The sequence below is a fragment of the Gouania willdenowi genome, chromosome 4, assembly GCF_900634775.1.
Source record: "Gouania willdenowi chromosome 4, fGouWil2.1, whole genome shotgun sequence".
NCBI lineage: Eukaryota > Metazoa > Chordata > Actinopteri > Blenniiformes > Gobiesocidae > Gouania > Gouania willdenowi.
In genome coordinates this window covers 31,490,442-31,511,716 of record NC_041047.1, presented here as the reverse complement: position 1 = coordinate 31,511,716, position 21,275 = coordinate 31,490,442, and the positions used below count along the sequence as shown (strand labels likewise).

Sequence of the window (21,275 nt, the reverse complement as noted above, 5' to 3'; positions counted from 1 at the left end):
CATTTAAACTTTTTCAACCAATTTTAACTTTCATGCAATGTTTTCAACCCATTTCAACCATCCATTTTTCAACCTTATACCTAATGTTCAGCTATTGCTAAGTTAATGCTTAGGCTAGCTAATGTTATGTTAGTGCTAATGCTAGGTTAATGTCAATGCTAGGCTAATACTTTTGCTAGGTTAATGCTAATGCTAGGCTAATATGAATGCTAGGCTAATGCTATGCTAATACTAACATTAACTCACTGACTGCCAATGACGTACATATACGTCATTTTAAATCCAACATGGAGCAAGGCCAAAATACAATAAGAGAACCATACAACTCTGACCCAGATAGCAAAAAGTTAATAATTTTACTATCAAAAGCCCAGTCTCAGTGTGGTTTTTGATGTTTTATAGAAGGAAACCAATGTTGAGGAGTCATTAAAGGCAAAAAAAAATTGCCTCAAAGTCAATGAACGTTTTTTTTTCAGAAAAAGTCTGTTTTCTCAGCTTTTTGCTCAGAAACTGGTGTTTTGTGTGAAACTTGCCTCTATTCAACTGTTGATTGTGGAAGAACAAAACAAGCGAAAAACAATAAAAATATTTCTGATGAAAGTAAAGTCTATTCTTTCAGAATCTGATTTCAGATTTTACATAGTCATAGTACAAAATATTCTGTGGGCCTTCAAAGATCAGTCAAAATGCTCTAAAATGGCTGGCAGTGAAGGGGGTAACTGTTTTGAAAATGGCTGGCAGCCAATGAATTAATGCTAACATTAATCTTAGTTAACGCAAACATTAATCTTAGTTAACGCTAACATTATTTTAGTTAATGCTAATGTTAGCTAATAATAATGCTAATGCAAATGAATGCCAATGCTAAGTTAATGCAGTGCAACGCGGGCCAGCACCTGCATCCTCACATGCATTTTTTTCAGGAAATGCAAATATTCTAGTTCTGTTTATCATGAGAATGGACTGTGTGCATCTGAATGTGCCCACCTTTCCTCTGCTGGCCTTGCGTTGCTTTGCTTTGGCTGAACCTTCCTGCGCTGCTGAGCTCCTTCTAGCAGCTGTTCCCCCTCAGGAAAGATCCCCTCCATCAGGTCCATGGTGGTCTTCATCTTAGTCTGATCCAGAATGTCAGCCAGTGATTTATCTTTCCCCACGATGTCTCTAGTTAGCTCTTCTCTCTTCTGGTCCTCCTCTAGAGTGGATCCACCAGATGAGCACACTGTGCTGCTGTTGGGATTTTCTTCAGGATGCTGCTCTCCTACAGTGGTCAGGTACGCATCTTTCTGAGGACTGCTGTCATGCTCTCTCTGACGGGTAAAAGCACAGAAGACTGAGTCCTGCCCTGCAGCTCCCATAGTCACAGCGCGGCCCTCGACTAGAGCGGCCGGAGGCTCGAAATGCTGCAGGAAGGGACTTTTCTCCTTCTCTGTGCTTCCCTCTGAGTGGACGATCCTGATGGGCACCTTAGTCCCAGAGGTTTTTTGGCCGTCTGTCCTGTGCTCTATTCTAAAATACAAGAGGAAGACAATGACATACTTTTAATATTGGAAACGTGTGAATTTTAATTCAGCTATACAATGAATAAAATACAATGCATGAGAGGAAAGGAGGATTCATTCACAATCTGGTTGCACTGGTTTCTTACCAGAGTGCCAAAAGAAGATTTGATAAAAACTTCATTTTTTCCCCCACACCATAAAGCAAATTGCAGTTTAGTAACATTCCCCAAACATTAGTTATCAAGTTCTGGTGCCTGAAGAGCACTTTGAACATATTTTAAGAAGTGAAAATATTATTATGAAATGTTATTAACAAAATTAGGCAAAATAACGGTGAATAATTTAGTCTTAAAATGATTTTAGTTTAATAAGGGAGAAAAATGACCTCTCACTTGATTTGTATTATTTGTAACATGCTGTGTCCTTTGAATTTAAGCAAATATCTTCCTCAAAATACATTGTAATTACATTATTTTGCTTGAAATAAAATATAGTGTATATTTAACTTTGATTAAATAAACTTCTAATAATATTAATTGATCATTTAAAAAAAAAAAAACAAAGCATTTAGTAAAGACAGGGACGAGGCAATAACCCGTAGACAGGATGGCTGAACTGCGCTGCACTTTGTGGCCACCTTTCATTGAATATCAAAGATGTTCAGACTCTCCATTCACTCCAACAATATTTCAGTGCAAACTTACATTTACTAAAAATAATAAGAAATTGAGCAAAATGGTTTTTTTTTGGGCTAGAGTCCATTTATTTCAAAATACTGGTGGATTGAGTAGAAAAGCAGAGAATCCCTCTAATTCACAGCAGCCTGACAGCACTCACATGTTGGCTCTCACACTCAATAGACTCCTTTGTACAGGAAGCATGAAGACAGGATGAGCCGAAATACAGTCAGTACTTCTGAGCAGGATGATTACTAACGGAGTTTCTACTTCAAAGGGAGAAAGTTTTTACCTGTTTGAATCTTCACTCTGAAAAGTGACAGGAGGCTTGTCGCTGAGTCTCCGAGGGGAAAACTGTGGAGACGGTGAGCGCGGTGGCTCCTCCATGGTGAGCTCTACAGCTCTGTGGGAGGAAGCCGGCGGTGAAGACACAGGCTGAGGGTTTACTGTGTTTAGATGCTGTTCTGGCCCTTGTCCTCTGTCCACAGGGCCGGTGCCCTGCTCTGCTTTTACAGACTGGGTGGAGCTGAAGGCGGAGCCGGGATCAGCGTTGGAGGAACAGTGGGTGAAGGCCTCACTCTGGGAACCAGCAAAGGGTTCATGGGAGTCAGCAACCTCTGGGTATCTGGATCTGGGAGGCTTTTCTGGCATGGAGGACTTCCTCCTGTGCTCAGGGCGAGACTCTGTAGCACTGAGACAAACAGAGGAGGGTCTGTGGTTTATGGGAGCAGGGGCAGGTCTGTGTCTGCAGTCAGAGTCAGCTCCTGTCATAGGCGGAGGCAATGATGGAGGCGGTGGTGGTGGCGTTGGGGAATGCTCCAAATCTCCAGCTTTTTCTTTCCCTCTGCAGTCTCCTGGAGTTCTGTCAGAGTACCTGGGAAAAACGACAAAAGCTTTAAATTATACACAGAGGCAGCACACACTATCATCTGCAGCTCAATCAAATCATACGCTGTGGCCTCTGCCACTGTCATTATGCCATGACACGTCTCCCTCCTGGTAGCTGTTCAGCTGGCAGGCTGGACAGGAATATTTCACTTCCCACAAAGTCAGCACCAAAGGATGAACCATTCTGCAAAGCAGAGAGGCCACATCACTTTTTCCTAATCCTGCCTCATTCAAGATCACCAGTTTTAACTCTTTGGAGGGTAAGAGGGACGAAGGCAGGTTTGTAGTTAAAAAAAAAAAAAAAAAAAAAAAAACCCAAGAAACTTTTACCTAAGACATATCTCCAAGTATTCTGCTGTCACAAGAAAAAAATATTGCCACACAGACACCAAAACCATTGCAGTTTGAATTCTCACAAGCTTCAACAGGTCGCTTGAAGAATGAATTGCTGTCAGGGAAAACGCCCTCTCTCACGTGCGGCAGCTTCAGCTCAGAGCTGTGTGAGAACGTGGAAGCATGAAATGTGATGTCAGAAAACATCACTGCAAGGAGGGGCTTGAAATCATACATTTAAGCCTCCAAAAAACAATTATTAAAAGTCATCTCAAAAAGTGAATTTATCTAAAAGTTGATGATAAGATATATCAGTATTTAAATGTATTTTAAATACTTGAATTTAAATACATACACTATCAGTCAAAAGAGTTTGGAAACACCTTGTCATTTAAAGATAAGAAAATGAATCCAAACTTTTAGAAAGTAGAGTAATGTAAATTTTTTTGTATTTATGTATATAAAATAATTATATTCCTTTATCTTAAAGAGATAACAACATGTATCACTCAAGATTCAAAAGACTGAAGATTTCAAAGAAAAGATCAAACAAATAAATGCTGTACTTGCATTTAAACAAATATTCATTAGCTCACCTCAAGTGCCGTTTTAACCCTCTGTCAGTCCCATAGAAGAGAAGCAAAAAGAAGGCGTCTTTTCTGTGTGTGTGTATGTGTGTGTGTGTGTGTGGTCAGCTAAGTGGCTTCATGTTGGGATCCCTTCACCTCCCTCTCTCTTGGTGGAGCTACTCCCCCAGACTTTTCTATGACTATGACATTCTCTCTGCTCCTTTGTTGTAATGTAAACGTGAGTCTTAAGATGGTCATGGCCCTGCTCACACCCCGGACAACAATCAGGTTGCTCAAGATGGGACACTTTACACCCTTTTCACCTGCCAGTGCATAATAGGTGACGACTCCTGTCCTGAATGACTGGTTATAATAACTATTAGGTCATCTTTAGTGCATCACTATAAACAGCCTGAGAAAGATTCAATCATGTTTAAAAAAGATGAGATTCATCATTCAGAGGACATTCAATTCAAAAGCAGAAAATTAGGAATGCCTTGATCAGATCTCGTCTTTTTAATCAGAGGTGAATTAGTGTAAGAAAATTACAAAAAAACCCATTAAATAAATAAAGTTTTTAAAATAAAAGTACACAACATAAAAATAATCTAAAACCTTACCATAGATTTTAAGACTGCGTCAGAATGTAAAAAGCTCTAACTCATGCTGTGTTAACAAAGATCAATAAAAGTCCATGATGCCCTCAATTATAATTGTAATTGGTAATTAATTACAATTATGATGCAATTAGAATTGTAGTCATAATTGAAAAAATCTGTTGCTGTTGTAGTCATAATTGAATTGAAAGCTCAGATAATTAACTTTCTAATTGTAATTGGCATTAAAATTCTATAAAAACTGGCATTTACAATTGAATTAAATACAAAACTGGAGAAAAATGTAACAGTTCTATAGCTTACACATATGTAGTTAACAATTATTAAAATATGTTTCAGATCAAGTTTACCTGTTAGTTCTCTTGAGGATCATTTTACCATTTTAAAATGGAGGGGTACATTGACACAAAAAAGGCTCAGACTCCCACACCAAATATATTAATAACAATATTTTCATTGATTAGGAAGCCGAACAAGTGAACCAAGAGATGAAAAAAATTAGATGACAAACAATATATTTTTAGTGTATTTTACAGCTGATTTATGACACGGGTCAAAACTGACCTGTTATCATAAGAGATACTAACAGAAACCTAACACGAGAACAAGGTCACATTTTATGAGCTTATTTATTAAAGGCTCAGTAATTGTGTTTACTTATAATTAGGGATATACCAAAGGGAAAATTTGTGGCCGAAGCCAAATAATATATAAACGCTTGGCCGAATACCGAATAATACCGAATATCGAATGCAGTTGATAAGTTTTTCACTATTTTTTTAATAGTGCATAAATAGCCTAGAATACATTTTTAGACATGTTTTTAAAGAAAGTAAATGTTGACTGAATATTATGAAATTTTTTAAATATTCCAGTAGCCTTTGCTTTTCAAAAAAAGCACAACAAAGATTTTCATTTATATTAGCCCTTCAAATAAAACAAAACATGCATTCCGAAAAAAAAAAAGTGCATTAACGAGGAGGTATGATGAAAAAAAAAAATCACTTTATAATGGTTTTGCTACAGTGATATACATTCCTTTAGCCTTATTCAAAGGGCATAAGTTGAAACAGTTCTGTTTCCTCCCTCCCTTGTTATTCTACATTTTGTAAAAACAGTCAGCTCCAAACGGGCGAGTTGGATTTTGCCCATGTTGGTAGGTGACGTCCCAGACATAATACACACCTCCTAGAATGTGAGCTCCTCCCTCTCAACTATAACAAACATTGTGGTTTAATATAGAATATATATTATACTTTATTGCCATATATGTAAATACAAACTGCACTACTTTTTCTGCTGCCGATCGTGTTGGGAGTCACTCCTTGGAGCCACGGCCATTGTTTACACACATCAGCTGTTAGCTAATGCTAATGCTACACCAGCCCATGCAGCGAGACCCGACATCGCTTGTGAAATGAGGAGGAAACAATGATGTTTACAGATTTGTAGCTCACAGCGCTAACAACAGACTCGGTTGTGGAATTGGACGGCTTCCAATTTTTATGCGGTGACGGACGACGGAGAGCGGTAAGCGGAAAGAGTCTGGTTGTGTTTTTGTGCGGAAAGAAGGAGCTGCTGCTGCTCTGGTTCTGCAGCAACGCGTACACACTGTTCCGACTCAAAATTACTGCACAATGTTTGATTGCGTCACATGCTACTATTCGGCCTTGCTTTTAACTCATTCCACCGAAGGCCGAATGTTGCTTTTTTTTGCAATATTCGGCCGAATATATTCGGTGGCTGAATATTCGGTGCATCTCTACTTATAATTGACTTTCAGATGAAAATTTTAATTGTAATTGGATACAATACCAGTGAACGTAATCATAATTGAGTTGTAATTGAACATGGATAATTGAAGACGTGACTGTAATTGAAAAATTGAATTGACTGCAACCCTGCCCTTTGCCACCTGAACCCACACCTGAAGCTTAAAGCCGTTACAATGACTAATGCAAACCAAAAGTGGGACAGCTATATTAAAATATTAGCTGATGGGTTGGCCTGAAGCCTGAGGTCATTCTGTTTTGTTTGTTCATAAAACAAAAGCTCTTCATGTGACCTTATCAAAGCTGAATGTATAACCTGTAGTGCTGTCATTTTGTGTAGATTTGGGAATGTACGGTGGTTATTAATTTACAAGATTGTAAATACAGTATACTTCAAATACATTACATCATGTTGTTTTGTAAAATATTGCCAAATCTTAGCTGGTGAAAATGCTGGGTGGCTTATGACTCAGAAAACCCCCATGGTAAGTGAACTTCATTTTTTTTCAAATTTTACTTTGAGGTATTGCGTTTGGAGCGTTTGATACTCAAGACTATACTGCTGTTAATTTTTAATATAGATTACCAAGGTCGCCCATGATGGAAGTTTGCATTTATGACAAATGCACTAAACATAAAGCAATAAAATTAATTTTCTATGATACCAAAAGTAGTTATTTCTGATTTCTTATGCAGCTCATTCTGAGCTCCAACGTTTGAGGACTGCCTGGTTGCAGCCACTGCCTGTTGACTTTGCTGAACTTAGGGCTCTATTCTCCCTGTAGTCCTTGTACTCCTGGGACATGTTTTAAAGGTGTCGCTACTGTCGTAGCTCGTCTGCCAGTCTCTCCTCTAAGCTAGTGTTCATCTCTCCAGCTCTGTTTCGCCAGGCGGGTGAAATGCAGGTCGGTGTTACATTTAATGCGGGTCGATACAATGCTGAGCAGTGTTTTGTGTGACACAAACTATGTGGAGAAGTCAGTGCGGTCCTAAAATCTGAACATTTTGCGGGTGTTCGCCCTAGTATGTTTGAGCCTTTAAGTTGTGTTCTTCTTAAATGCTTCTGAACCTGGAATAAGTGCAGCACCCCGAGAAGGTGAAACATATTGCACTAGAAGTTTAGACTCAGTTAAAATTGATGCCAAATACACTGTATTGCAAAGAAGTCTCCCAGAACGAATCTATCCAAACTGACACTGTCGGGGGGCAATAGATTGACCATCAGCACTACAAGAGTAAATAACAATTAAAACATTGACAGATGATGATGACGACTAATGCGTGCTGATCATTTCTGAATGAAGGAATGTAAGAAGTTAATAAAGTACAGGATTTCCACACAAACAAACAAACAATCTGTCATTAGTATGAGGGGGGAAAAAGAGAAATTTTAACTATGGTTTGTCATCTGATTAAATCAACCTGTTACATTGTTTATCAACAAAGTTAAATTAAAAGTGCGCTTTATCATTTACAAGCGTTGATTTCTAGCCACGCCACTATCATGAATAAAACTCAGTTAAACAGAGCAATAGTTCTTCCTGATATTATGCGATCGGGGTAGCCTATTGAATGTGGTTCCACACTGCATTCCAACAGATGGCTTAAGAAATACTTCTTCAATGTCAGACTGGGTCAGATGCCTCTCCTACACAACTGAGTTCGTATGCACAGCCACACAGGCAGTTTATGTTTTCCCAGCTGCACCACTTTAGTAAAATAGCCATTTCTTTACAGCTTACCCAGTGATCCACTCAATTCATCCAGCCATATTTTACTGACCCTGCTCAGGAGCCAAAGTACAGCAAGCTTGATGCCTCATGTGCTGATAAAAAAACGTGCTTGAACAAAGAAAGTATAGTGATTCAGTAATTCTCTAATAGCACTTCAAATTACACAACCGTCGGATGTGTCGCAAAGGCTAACACCAACACACTGACACCACTACAGTAGAATACAGTAAAACAATAAAGTGACATGGAGACAACATTCCCATTTCAGAAACATTGGTGTCCCAGCATGTTGTATTAAATGAACTTTACTCACCGCGTGTGTCTCTCAAGCTGTTCAGCAGGTTTACTCTCCATGTAGCAATATTCTGTGTCAGACTTTCTAGCAGGAACTGGAATCTTCTGTAAATAAAGTTAAACAAACATATAAGCAAAAACCTCCAAAGGTTTATGGGAAACAGCTTTAACTGGCCTGGTGACATTTAACTGTGTGGTGTTATATATTCTTACTACTGTAATCATGTCAAGGCTTCCTGGTTTCTCAAATAATGAAAAAATACTTTAAAAGTTCTGCATGGCTTAAGTATGGGTGTGCCGTAAGAGACAAACATGGATTAACATTTGACTTGGCTCTGCACTTCTCCGTTTTGCTTGTACCTATACTGACAACTGGGTGTTGGTTTACTGAATAGAAAAGCTACAAGTAACAAATTCTATTAATATTTCCTGAAATAGTGGTGTTGTTTTTATCTTCACCTGTCCATAGAAGTCTGCTGAAGGAGATGACCGAGACCTCTCATGAAAACAGGTGGATTTATCCTTCCCCTCTGGTCCTGGATCCACGATGTTGTCTGCTGAGCGGTATCGTCCAGAAGCTCGTTTTTCTGAAGGTTTCTGCTGTATAGTCCACCTAGCTTCATACTCGGCAAAGGTACCCAGACGCTGCTGGTCTTGAGTGGACTGCTTCTGGGCAGAGTAAGGTGTTCCTTTGGCCTCTTCAGCCTGCTCTTTGTTCTCGGTTGCCTTTAATGTGCCCTTTTCGGAACTATTCAAAACATTATATTGCTCTTGGCTTTTAATTTGACTTTGTAGAAACAGGTGGTTTGGATATCCTGGCTCTTCATTTTCGTCAAGTAGTTTTTGTTGATCCAATGATGAGCTTGCAGTTTCATGGAAATCTAGATTTTCCTTAATTCCCACTTCATGGATTTTGTCCGGTTCAGAAAAAGACTTCACCTTTTTCTCTGCAGAAAATCGCTTTCGAGAGCCAATGCGAGTTACCTGAGAACTGGCCGACCTGGAATGATTTGTGGCTAACTCTGTGAGAGTTGGCAGAGTGTTGACCTCTTTACTGCGAGCATGGCATGAGGCTGGGTAATTGGACAAAGCCTCTGGTGTAGATAGCTCCAATAATACAGGCTCCAAGTCTCTTCTCCTAAAAGAAGTAGCCTTAAGAACTCTAGCTTGTGCTTCCTTTAGATGATCCTTGTAGGAGTTTGAGGTTGGGGTTGTAGATTCAGCAGACTTCCAGGTGTCCAGAGACTCTTTGATCTCTCCCTCCTGACTGGGCAGGGTGGCTGCACTCTTGCTTTTCTGCAGCTTTGCCCTCCTCATTAGAATTTCATTCCTTAAAGTAGTGGCAAAGCGGTCGCTGCGTTTCACCTGCTTATCTTCCAGTGACTCCTCTGTGGTCTGGCTCTTGGTTCTCTCGTCTGACTCAGCGGAATCCATGGACAGCGAATGAAGCATCGGGGTGGCCTGTGGGTTGATTTTGCTGCTCACCTGGGTGCGATACTGAACATCTTGGGAAAACTCTTTGTGCTGCAGTGGCAGAGACCTCTGCTCTTTGGTCTGACCAGTGAGGTGACAACTGGCGTACTGAGCTTCATGTTGATTGGCGTGTCCTTTAGTATCATTAGAGCTGCTCTTAGGCATAGTGGTCTCACGCACAGCTGGAACTAGATGCTTAATACAACCATTACTGTCTTTACTTTGTGAGGAGTGCTGCTGCTGTTGAGGCATCTGACCCTTGACTTGAGAGGCAGGCTGTGAATTAAAGGACTTTATTTCATTTCCAGCCAATGGTGGATCTGCAAATGTGGCATTATTCCTGTCTTTTGGTACTGATGACAAAGATAGGGAGTTGTTAGTCTGTTTGGGCTGACATGTACTGACACAGTAGTAGCGACTTGGCCCACTGCTTTCCATGCTGTGCTCAGTGCTTTTAGAAGACAGAGATGGGCTTAAGTTTCTTCTCTGATGATGTGCAGAACTATTTGTAGGAAGTTCTTGCAAGCTACAACAGGAGCCATCTGTGCTGGGTAGCTTTGATAGCGATGTACCCCGAGGCTGAGGATAAACAGGGCTCTTGTCACTATGATGTACTTGTTGATATGACTGGCTTATTTGGGATGGGTGTCCTTGTCGTACGTCACTGCTGGACAGGGAATGCTGTTTGTTTGAGCCAAACTGACCAGGAATAGATATCTCAGATGAAGAATAAAAACGATCACTTCTATGTTTTGGGCAAACATTGTGACTACGACGATCTTCAGAAAAATTTTTGCAAGCCCCCAGGGAATCTGATCCTTCAGGGTGAGCTTCCATCAAACCCCTTTCATGCACCTTAGTGGCAGCAAAACTATCACTTCGTGCAGGAGGAAGGGGAGGTGGTGGAGATGGGGACGTAGTCTTTATTTTTTCAGGGACGTTCCAAATGGGTCCAACGCTGGCTCTGCTTGAAGTGCAAGGACGGGAACCGGAAACTTCCTTAATCTGTGGTCCTTCAAACCCTGAAGTAACGCCCGGCATCTGAAAGTATGTGACTCGGTCATCCTGTGCCACTCTCTCAGCAGAAAGGTTAGGACCTAGTTTGCCATTGCTCTGCTTTCCTCCTGTATCCCATTGGTTAACTTTATAAAGCATATTCTCTGTGGATGCAGCGTTACTCTTTGAGAGGGTGTAGTCTGGTGTGCCAGAGCTAGTGGAGAAAGAACTGTAGGCTGAGTCCCGTTTCCCTCCTCCGAGGTGCTCCATGCTGTTGTTTGACTTGGCAGGTGAAAGCTGGCCAGCAGGATAAGGGTGAGAGACCTGCTCTAGACTGTCCATGCTCCCAAGAGAGCTGAATTGGTCAGACACTCTGCGCAGGTTGGTCTGCTCCCAGCCGGTGGAGAGATCATTTGAGGAAGAGCTGAATGTAAAAGAAAATTAATATAGCAGTTAAAACAGAGAGCTGCCTGTATCTAGGTTTTATTGCTTTGTAAGTTAAGCTAATGGTAAAAATTTAAGTCTAAAGTGCCTGAAGTGCAACTTTCACACTCAAAAATTCCAAATCTCTGTTACCTTGCATCATATCTGGCATGCCAGACTGCAGTGGGTGGGGACTGTGTTTTGGCAGTCTCTGATTGGTTTTCATTGAACTTGGTGGAGTGCCAGGAGTGAGGCCTGCTTATGGGTTCATTCCTCCTGCAGGAATAAAAAAAGACAGAGTGGATTAGAGACTGAACTCTAATGGAAAACGGTACACGTTTCCATAAATAACTATGTGCAGCTGGAAGTTGAAGCTAAGATTTGCTAAGTCAACAAGAAAATCTGAAAAAAACTATTTCTACTACATTTTTATCTATATTTTATCTAAAAAATGTTCTTTACACATTATCCTTTTACATTATATTCATAAATGCTGATATGTCCTTCTACAAAAGGTGGGTGCATACACTGTGCGATTTTTTCAATCGTTGTACTCAGCCGGAATGGGCGCAGCTCACGATTCATGTTCTCACACTGTACAGACCGACACTGACACAATCTGACTGCTCAAACTGTACGTCCATACACGACACGTCGTAGTCTTGTTTCTGGAAATGCAACGTATAAATTAGAAGAAGAACCCGGAAGTGGAGAGACAGTCGCAAATCTCAGCAAAAAGTGCTTTAAAAAAGGAAAGGCAGTGTTGCGATGGACCAGGAACTGGCTGGACAGACGTGGGCAGTACGGTTCGTCAATTTTACAGCGGTCCTACAGTGTTCATGCATGCAAAGTGTGAGAGTTTGAGGTAAGCCGGTCCGTGGTACTGCTTTAACCGTGAGATACCCTCACGAGGAGCGACCAGCTTTTCTTACGACCATACGATTGCTGATCAGGAGCTGGTCGTGAGGTGTTAACCGCTTCTCGTGACCCCATGTATACGACACAATGCAAAACACACGATTTAGCAGAGACTAGGCAATCCCAAAAATAGGCAAACAAGTGAAAAATCGGCTCAAGATGGGCCAAAAAAATTGCACAGTGTATGCCTGCTTTAAGGTTTTTGTTTATAAAGTTGCTTCTATACATCATATTACACCAATATCTACACACCCACAGGCATTCTTGTGGAGTGTTTTGTTTACATCTGTGCGTTGCAGCGATGTAAACCCTTTCAAATATTTCTTTAGAACCTCATCCAAAAGAAAACAAAGTTGACATATAAGAATAAAATAAGGCAGAAATTATTGCATGCAATTAAATTGTCTTGAAATGTTAATACAAAACTCTTTTAGAGATGTATGGCATGCTGTACAAATGGGATGACTGTTCATTAAATGAGGTGATCACAAACACTAGATATTTTTTGAGCCAGTGGGAGCAGGTAATGAACCACAGGAGAGGAACCCTGCTAAGACAGGAACAGAGGTGGAGTTATCACTACAAAGATGATTCACATGTTTAAGTGCACAAGGGTGGCAGGAAGGAAGAAGGCATGTTGAAGACATGAAATATGAACTACTGATCACAATTATGCCACAGAGCCGTACCTCATGGAACTTCGCAAAATCTTCGTAAGAAAGCTTCTGGCCACATGTACGTCATTCTCTGAGGGCATTTTCTGAGCTACAATATCCACCATTTTCATATTCCTGGGCAGCAGGGGAGGAACACACACACACTAAGAGCTCACAAACAGCAAACAGGTCAAACCTTACACAATGATTTGTGCAGACCCCGACTCTTCAGAATGATCAATGAATCCTCCTTAACTTTCTGACATTTTCTTTGATCTATTTCAATATTCGGTGCTAGTCATACTGGGCCAGAAACAATAAGCTAGTGGGTCAGCTGAAGTTCTATGCAGTAATTATGAACAAAAGTGATCATGTAGAAAATTATTGGGTTTGTACGTGCTCCAATTTATTTCAGATACGCCAAATCACAACTTTAAATAAAGTGACTTTTTCGACCCATATGTGGCCAGGAATAGCTACTGCTTAAGAGCAAGGTGAAACATAGTGAAGAAAGGACAACTTGATGAATCATGTTACCTAAAATAATATCAACATTTATTTTTCTGTTAAACGGGAAGAATCTTGGTTAACGATAGTTGTACTATTTTTAGTCTCAAAGTATCAGAGCCCTAGAAGATGACAATCAATATTTTTAAGTCAGATTACATGAAATCAAGTTTTTTTAACCGTTTATTTGTATATTATGTATCCTGTGTAAATGTACTTTGTTGGACATTAAAAATCAGCCCTTGCTAAGTAAAAGGTAAATGTTAGCATATGGAAATACTAGAAAACGTATTTTCAATTTCTGTATTCAACACAAAATCATTAGATTATGATTATTTATTTTGTAAATAACTTAGTAAAGTCAAGAGCTAATGGGGGTTACAAAACCAGATTAGTTGAGGACAACTGGTCCTAGATGTTATAAGTAATATATAACACTCTTCAGATTGAGTTACTTTTAATTTTTTACTGATTGTGTCACTGTCACATAACAAGACTAATCAGAGAGCTTTATTGAAACATCTGTGAGTTGTGAGTTAGGTTGGCTTTGAAGCATGTGATGACACAGAACACACCCATTTACTTACTTTTTGGTCACTTTCTCTTACACATTAACTGGTAAACTGTCAACATAACTATTAGTTTGAATTGCACTAGAGGAAGCAGGTCATAGTTTCACATTCTGCTGTACTGTAAACTTCTGCTAAAATATGGTGTCATAGCCCCCTCTACTGGTATAAACATGATACACCTGTCAAAGTGCTCAGTCAGATATATATATATATAAAACCTACTGTGATTGGACCGGATAGCATGTGACAAACCCTAAACACACATGCACAGTTTCCCTCCTGTCTGATTAGGCTCATAATGTGAACAGGATAAGCAGGTGAGCAGAGTGCGCTCGGACTGTGCCATCTGGTCACTGAGGGAACACAAGCCCAGCATGGGGCAAGGGGAGGGATTAAGAGTATGGAGAACCTCTTACACAATCAGATCAGCTACTTCACCCCTCCATCCAAGCTGTCGTCTGCCTCCCAGTCACAATCTCTTTCTTCCCTCAACTTCTGAACTGCTCTAGTATAAGATGCAAAAAGTCTAAAGTGTAAATGATCCTATTGAGAAGTTTTCATTTTTCTCTGTCAGAGACGTTTGTTAAACGCACAATGCTTAATACATTGACAGTGTAATCAAACCAGAACTAATAAAGGTTATACCTCTTTATAATTGAGCTCTTTGCTATTGATGCACTCCACAGTATACCTTTTTGAAACAAATGACAATTTAACAAAAGTGAGGTTCAAAAATCTTTGTACCTTTCATAAAAGACTACAAATAGAAATTATGATTCAGCTAAATCTGGTGCAGCAATCTAACTCATCCTTTAAGATAAATAACTGAAATACTTTTCTGCTACTAAAACAATTGGTTTTACAAAGCCTAGGTTCAAACTTCGGTAGTAGAGGTGTAACATTTTACAAAGCTTTGGTTTTAATCATTCTCAGAGGTCTTAGGAATTGTCCTACAGGCCTTCAACAATCTGTGGTCCAAAGCAGTGGCTTCCTACAGGTGGACACATACTTTGATGCTCCAATGTAAAACTGATACATACACAATTCGTTTTACAGATTTAAAACCAACTGCATTGAAATAGAGCTTTGGTTAAGCTCAACAAATTGGGACATGTCCATAAAACTAATTGTGGATTAGAGTTAAGGCCTATCTCAAGGACAAAGGCCAGCCAACATGGAGTTGGGTCTTCCTTGTCTTTTTGCAGTGTATTTCTGGGGCACTAGGCTCTAGCCACACATGGTGCTTGCCATTGGTATGCAAATTAGTATGGTTTTATTAGGCCTATCGTCAGGGCTACAGCTGGGCCAGCACAGATATGCTGGAAAAGTGAATCAGTAGGCAGGAATGGGGGCAGGGGGAAAGTGGTGCTTTCTGAAAGATCACTTTGGAAAACACTTTCACTTCAAATGTGTCCAGTACTAACCAGTCCTGTTCCAAATACAAACCTCAACCGCACACTGACCAAAAAACAAGAAGCCTGAACTGTGTGAGCAAATGAGAACGCTAGACCATAATGGTACTTCAAAATTTTGAGAGACCATCAGTTGTGTTCTAACTACACACATTTTTGACTGAAATATTTGTTTTGTTTTTGAAATGCTTAGTCAAGCTTATCATGGCTTAACCTAAATTATGGCTGACCTCATGCTGAATGATAAGACAAAAGCTAAAACAACAACAGTATTAGGGTCAAAGATAAATAAGCACCAAAGGTCTCAATGTGTCGATCAAATGTTCACAAGTATACAGGACAACAGGCAGACACGACAATAGCCCTAAAAACAGAAAGGTTAATGATTCAATGTTCAAAAAGTGATTCAAACAGTTACAACAAATCTATACTTTCACTCACCTAACATCTGGATGCAGTCACTCAGAAAAGTACAAAAACAAAAGTATCCCAAAGGTTCCAGTCATTTTGATTCCAACCTTTTTGAAAACAACAAAGTGAGACCAGTTGCACCGTGTGCTGGTCAGACGCCACATTCCATAGACACTTCAAAGACAGGCCAAAACCTGGAAACATACAAGCTGCCGAGGTCCAAACATCCCATCAAACCTTTATTAACACCCCTCACATTACCCACAGCAAGTGAGAGCGCACGCCTAAAAATCAATCCAAAATGTCCATTACTAGCACAAACTGCTCACAGCACAGTTGGTGTATGGGCGATTTCTTTCAGGATTACTGGGTTTTTTTCTTGAGAGGGGGAGGAAAAGTGCACAGAGAGGGAGGAGGGATATTGTCACAGCCAGTCTCCTTGGAGAAGTCCCCAACCTTTGGGCGTCTCATTGGCTCTTAAGAGGCTAATATGCTAATGATGGGATAAAACGCTGGAATAGCCTCTTCCCTTCTCCATCTGCCTTTGATTGATTACCAAGGCAACATCACAATGTGTGTAGTGAAAGGGCAAGTCATCTTCCCAAAAACCTGAGCAATAAGTGCTGTCACGGTCCTAAAAATGGGTTAAAGCTCCACAATCTGCTGATCTAACTATGGAAAAGGGAAGACATTTGTCACTTTTCTTAAGGCAGACAAACATTTTGAGCCAATTTTTAACTTGTGTGTCTATGTTTGAAATCCAGTTGCTCCTCGTGAGGGTATTACACCGGTGAAGCAGTGCCATGGACTGACTTACCTCAAACTCTCACACTGCGCATTCGCGAACACCGTAGGACCGCTGTAGAAATGCCGGAACGTACTGCCCGTATCTGTCCAGCCAGTTCCTGGTCCATCGCATCGCCGCCGTTTCTGTTTTTTTAAAGTCCTATATCATGCTATTTTTCACTCATCTCCATTTGTTCTAACAACCCCAACAACATAGTATTTGAGGTTTATTTTCCCAAACTCACCTTTTTTCCAGAGTTTTAGACCTCTGAAAAGTCACTTTCTGAGTAGTTCTAAAAACGGGCGGTTTTGGAGCCTACTTATGCATATTCAAGAGTCGGCGTGTCTGGAGACACTGATTCGCTTTTGTGAGGCAGATCCGTGAACACCAAAGTGATTTTCTTTTTGCTATCCACACACTGTTGTTGTTTTCAGCCAAAAAACTGCACATTACAGTAAAACACATGGCTATTTAAGCAGCTATTGTGATTGTGAGTCCGTCTCAGAGCTTCAGGCTGTGTGTTTCTCACAGCAGCAGCAGCAAAGATCAGATGCTTCAAACACAGGAGTGTTAACAAAGGTGATACGAGGTGATATAATGGATACTAAAAATGGAACTGCTCCCTTGGTTCTACACCATTGCTGCCCACTGCTCCTCAGGAAAAGGTTAAATGTAGAAAACATTTTGTGTATGTTGCTTGCATGACTTTAGCTCCGAGAGAGTATGCGTGTATGTTCACTGTAGAGGTGCAGCCGGCAGCAGGCACTTCCTGGACGGGGTGGTTCAGACTTTTGTGATGTCACAAAAGTTTTTCAGAATAGGGCAGAGCAGAAGCTCAGAGAGCAGGATTAGTGAGGATTGCTCAAAGATGGAGGAAGAAAGTGTTTTTGATAAGGAATTAACATTGTAACAAGGTTAAAAGCTCAAAAAATTGATTTAGCATGATAAAAGCCCTTTAAAGCTCTTTTTGCTCAAATTTCCGTTTGTCTCTTCACTTCCGGGTTCTTCTTCTTCTGTTTTAATTGTGACGCCTCAGAGTTCTTCTTTTTCTTCTAATTTGTACATTGCATTTCTAGAAACAAGACACCGACTTGTCGTGTATGGACGTACAGTTCGTGCAGTCAGATCATGTCAGAGTATCGGTCCGCACAGTGTGAGAACATGAATCGCGAGCTGTGCACATCCGGGCTCTGCAATTGAGTCGTTTGAGCTGGTACAATGATTGAAAAAATCGTACAGTGTATCCCAGCCTTAAGACTAGATTAGATTCACCTCCATCTGATTTTTAATTATCATAACTATCGGGGCGATACCTTTTTGATGATGTCCAAATCATTAATTTTTTATGGGTTCTGTATGGGACAATATGAACCTTATAATGTAGACCCATCCATTTACCCTTAAAAGGCTGGATTAGGGAAGAATGGTTGCAACCTCAGGCTGATAGAAAAGTAATAATGTTCACAGCCATCTATTGTGAGGGAATCATTCAAGCATGCAGTTTAAACAGGGTTTTCATTGTGAGGTGCAGCGACTGGATTATGCCCTTCAAAAGTTTAATGAATGCATCAAGTATCAACAGGAATGTTAATGATATCTAATACTACTATTAAAAACAGTCAATGTGATAAAACACCTTCATTTTGGATAGGTTAAACCCTTTGAAATACGTTAGTCACTTTGTAGCTAGACACTGAGGTGTGAGAGGGCAGCAGGGATGATACCTAACTGGGAATGTGGCAAAAAACAAGTAATTCCACACTATACTATGGTAAACTGTTACAAAAGTTTTATTTGTCTTTTGTTAATCTTTAGTCCATCATTTGGATTGGTGGACCTTGTTAACACTAGTACGACAATGTTTAGTAGAGTTATAAAAAAACTTCAACACAACAACAGTTTACAAGGCAATTATTAGGACTTATTAAGTTAAGAGAGTTAAACTTGAACCCTTTACTTTCCTGTTTGCAGGATAAAGGATGTCTGTCTCTCATGATAGTTGTATCATGAGTGAACGTGGCCAACAGCAACAGTAAAAACTCAACATTTTACAAAAATATGTTCTTCTCAACATGGTACCGTGTATGGTTAGGGTTTTACACAGCACATCTAATGATTTCTTAAAGCTTTGACATTTCACGACCTTGTGGTTAAAAATCAAATGTGCAAAAAAGACTTAAAAGCAGTACAAAGGTCAAACTTAAATTACAGGATATGTAAGGTGACCAAATTGGGTCACAGGACCTTGAGTTTGACTGGGGCTGATAAAATGCTGAGTATGCAAACTGCACTTAGCAGCTGAGCCACTGCCAGGTTGTGCAGGACTTTTTTCGACTCCCTCTCCAATATAACAACTCAAGTTTCACCTGAGAACAGTGTACCGTGTCCAGCATGTAATAGCCAGCACATTCCCCAGCTAAGTAGAATACTTGCTGTCAAGTCAGCGTGCTGACCTGAAAGCCTGGAAACACCTGGAAACCTTTTGTCTGACCTTTATTACTGTTTAACCTTCAGTGAATCTGAAGGTTTATTGAAGCCTTACATGAGATATGGCAACAGAACTGCCATGTAAGGCAGCAGTAAAAGTAAACATGTCCAAATCTGCCAACACTTTGACAGGATTGGAGAAGCAATTAAATGTTTACATAATGTCAGCCATCACTTGTTCTGACAGCAGCTCCCTGAGGGTAATCTTCGCTGTAAAACCCCTAAAAGATGAAGTGTGATTAAACACTAATTCAAATGTGAGGCAATGCCATGATGGAAAAAAACAGATTTACCAAGAACAATTACTAATGCTTTAACGCCGTGTAAATACTCACATTTGTCAACATTCAAGACATGTTATGTACCAGAAAGAGATATAACATTTACATACATCTACCCTTTGCATTTTTTTCAAAAAATCTCACAATTCTCAACATGAGACTGAGGCCTTGTCCACCCGTATTTTTCTACGACTTGGCCTGTCATACACACAAAAACGCAGGTCATTAAAAACGGGGCTTTTAGAAAACTCTGATCAAAGTGAAGATTTGGGAAAACTCCAGTTTTGCGTTTGAGTGTGGACATAGATAACCAGAGTTTTAAGTTTCCAAACGTCACAGGGACTGTGCTGGTGCGCGGTTGGGGGTGGTTGGGTACCCCTGCTTGTCGGTCTGTGACTGGCGGGGTGGTACCCCTGCTTGGGCGGTTGATGTCGTCATCTCTCGTCGGGGGGGACCGGGGCCACCTCCCTATGGACTGTGTTCTATCGTGGGGCTGTGCGGGCCTGCGCTTGTCCAGGCGCGGGTTTCTCTGGTGCACGCTCGCTCCGTGTTGCGGCAGGGCAGGCATCGCCCACTGGACCGCTGGGGGGTGTGACTGGTGTCCCGCTGTGCCTGGGGAGCGAGGGGTATAGCCGTGCTCCGTGGGGCCGGTATAGTTGGGGGGGGGGGGTTGCTCAGCGCGTCCCAGCGTGCCGTCTGCGCCATCTATCCCAATTCAGATTCAGAATACTTTATTATCCCCGAGGGCCAATTCTGTTTCAGTTACATCCCTTCCAAGAAAACATGAAAAGACAATCACATATAACATGGGAGTACAGTAGCAGGAGTACTGTGGGTCGCAGGCCGCAAGGCAGAGCCCCATATTTTAAGTGAAAAGTGGAAAAGAGGAGGAAAGTAGAGGGGAAAAAGGCAGATCCCAGACTATGCCCCGTTTAGAGGGGGCGCAGTGTTGGATCAGGAAAAAAAAACCTCGACGCACAATCACAACAAAATTCGAGGACATAGCACGTGTGGTTGCGGGGAGAGGACTTGTGGGGGGAAGATTGCAGCTGGCCGCTGGGGGGTGCGCAAGTGCAGCATCCCCATCCCCTCTCCCTCTGCCACTACGTGGGAGGGAGAGGGGATGGGGGCCAAGAAGGCGTTGGCCTGCTGTATGGACGAGCTGGGCTCACACCAGACAGGCCTCCTACATGGACTGGGCCTCAAACATTGTTAGGCATGTGTGCAAAGCTATAACTGTGCACTTGGGACCCCAAAACATAGAGCTGACAACAGAGAGTGACATCCATGCACTTGTGGATAGCACATTTATGCAGTTTTGTGTGGATGGATCTTTTTTAAACGGTATTGGGTGGATATACGTTTATAAAAATACCCAGCTACATGTGGACAAGGCCTAAAATCTTATTCACATTAAATGCTTTAAAATTAACAAAATAATTAAATAGATTTGTCTAATATAGTTCAAGGAAAATATACAGTATATCAGTTACAGTATGTACCCAATTTATTGTTAAATGCTCACCATAACTGTGATGTGAATGAAACAAATGATCTCTACTTCTGTGAAAATGTGAGTCTCTGTATGCTCTAGCCCGGGTGTGATTTGCTTTCAGTGAGAAATTCAAATGGTCTGTCCAGTAAAGCAAAGAGAAGAAGTTGACCTGAAAAGAATTTCCAGAAAGTAAAGTTTATTTGACATTTGTACTGCTGTGCAAAGCCTCATGCTGGTTAGCTCACCGATTCACCTGCTGCTCATTTTGGCAGCTTCTTATGAAAAATCAGAATCAACTTTACTGACCAAGAGTGTATGAATACACACGAGGAATTTGTCTTGGTGACCTGTGCTCTCTCAGATAGTGTAACATTAAATAATAACAATCAACTAGAATAAAGAAAAATAAATAAAAAAAGAAGTATAAACATAAATATAAGAGTAGTTAGACTAATATGTGCGAACTAAATAAAAT

The 21,275-nt window shown here is 40.7% G+C and overlaps 1 protein-coding gene across 2 annotated transcripts in view; it reads right to left on the bottom strand.

Moving 5' to 3' along the window:
* shroom2a (shroom family member 2a) overlaps positions 1–21,275 on the bottom strand; it is a 58,737-nt gene that overhangs the window by 3,238 nt on the left and 34,224 nt on the right. Inside the window, exons 1-7 of one of the 2 annotated variants that reach the window (XM_028444498.1) lie at positions 15,781–16,119; positions 12,882–12,983; positions 11,428–11,550; positions 8,842–11,275; positions 8,402–8,487; positions 2,469–3,050; positions 988–1,506 (exon numbers count right to left, since the gene is read on the bottom strand). In XM_028444498.1, coding sequence (XP_028300299.1) covers positions 988–1,506; positions 2,469–3,050; positions 8,402–8,487; positions 8,842–11,275; positions 11,428–11,550; positions 12,882–12,979 — 3,842 coding nt within the window. In that variant the 5' untranslated portion in view covers positions 12,980–12,983; positions 15,781–16,119. Of the gene's footprint in view, positions 1–987; positions 1,507–2,468; positions 3,051–8,401; positions 8,488–8,841; positions 11,276–11,427; positions 11,551–12,881; positions 12,984–15,780; positions 16,120–21,275 lie in introns of those variants that run through there. The other variant, XM_028444497.1, reaches the window with a different exon arrangement.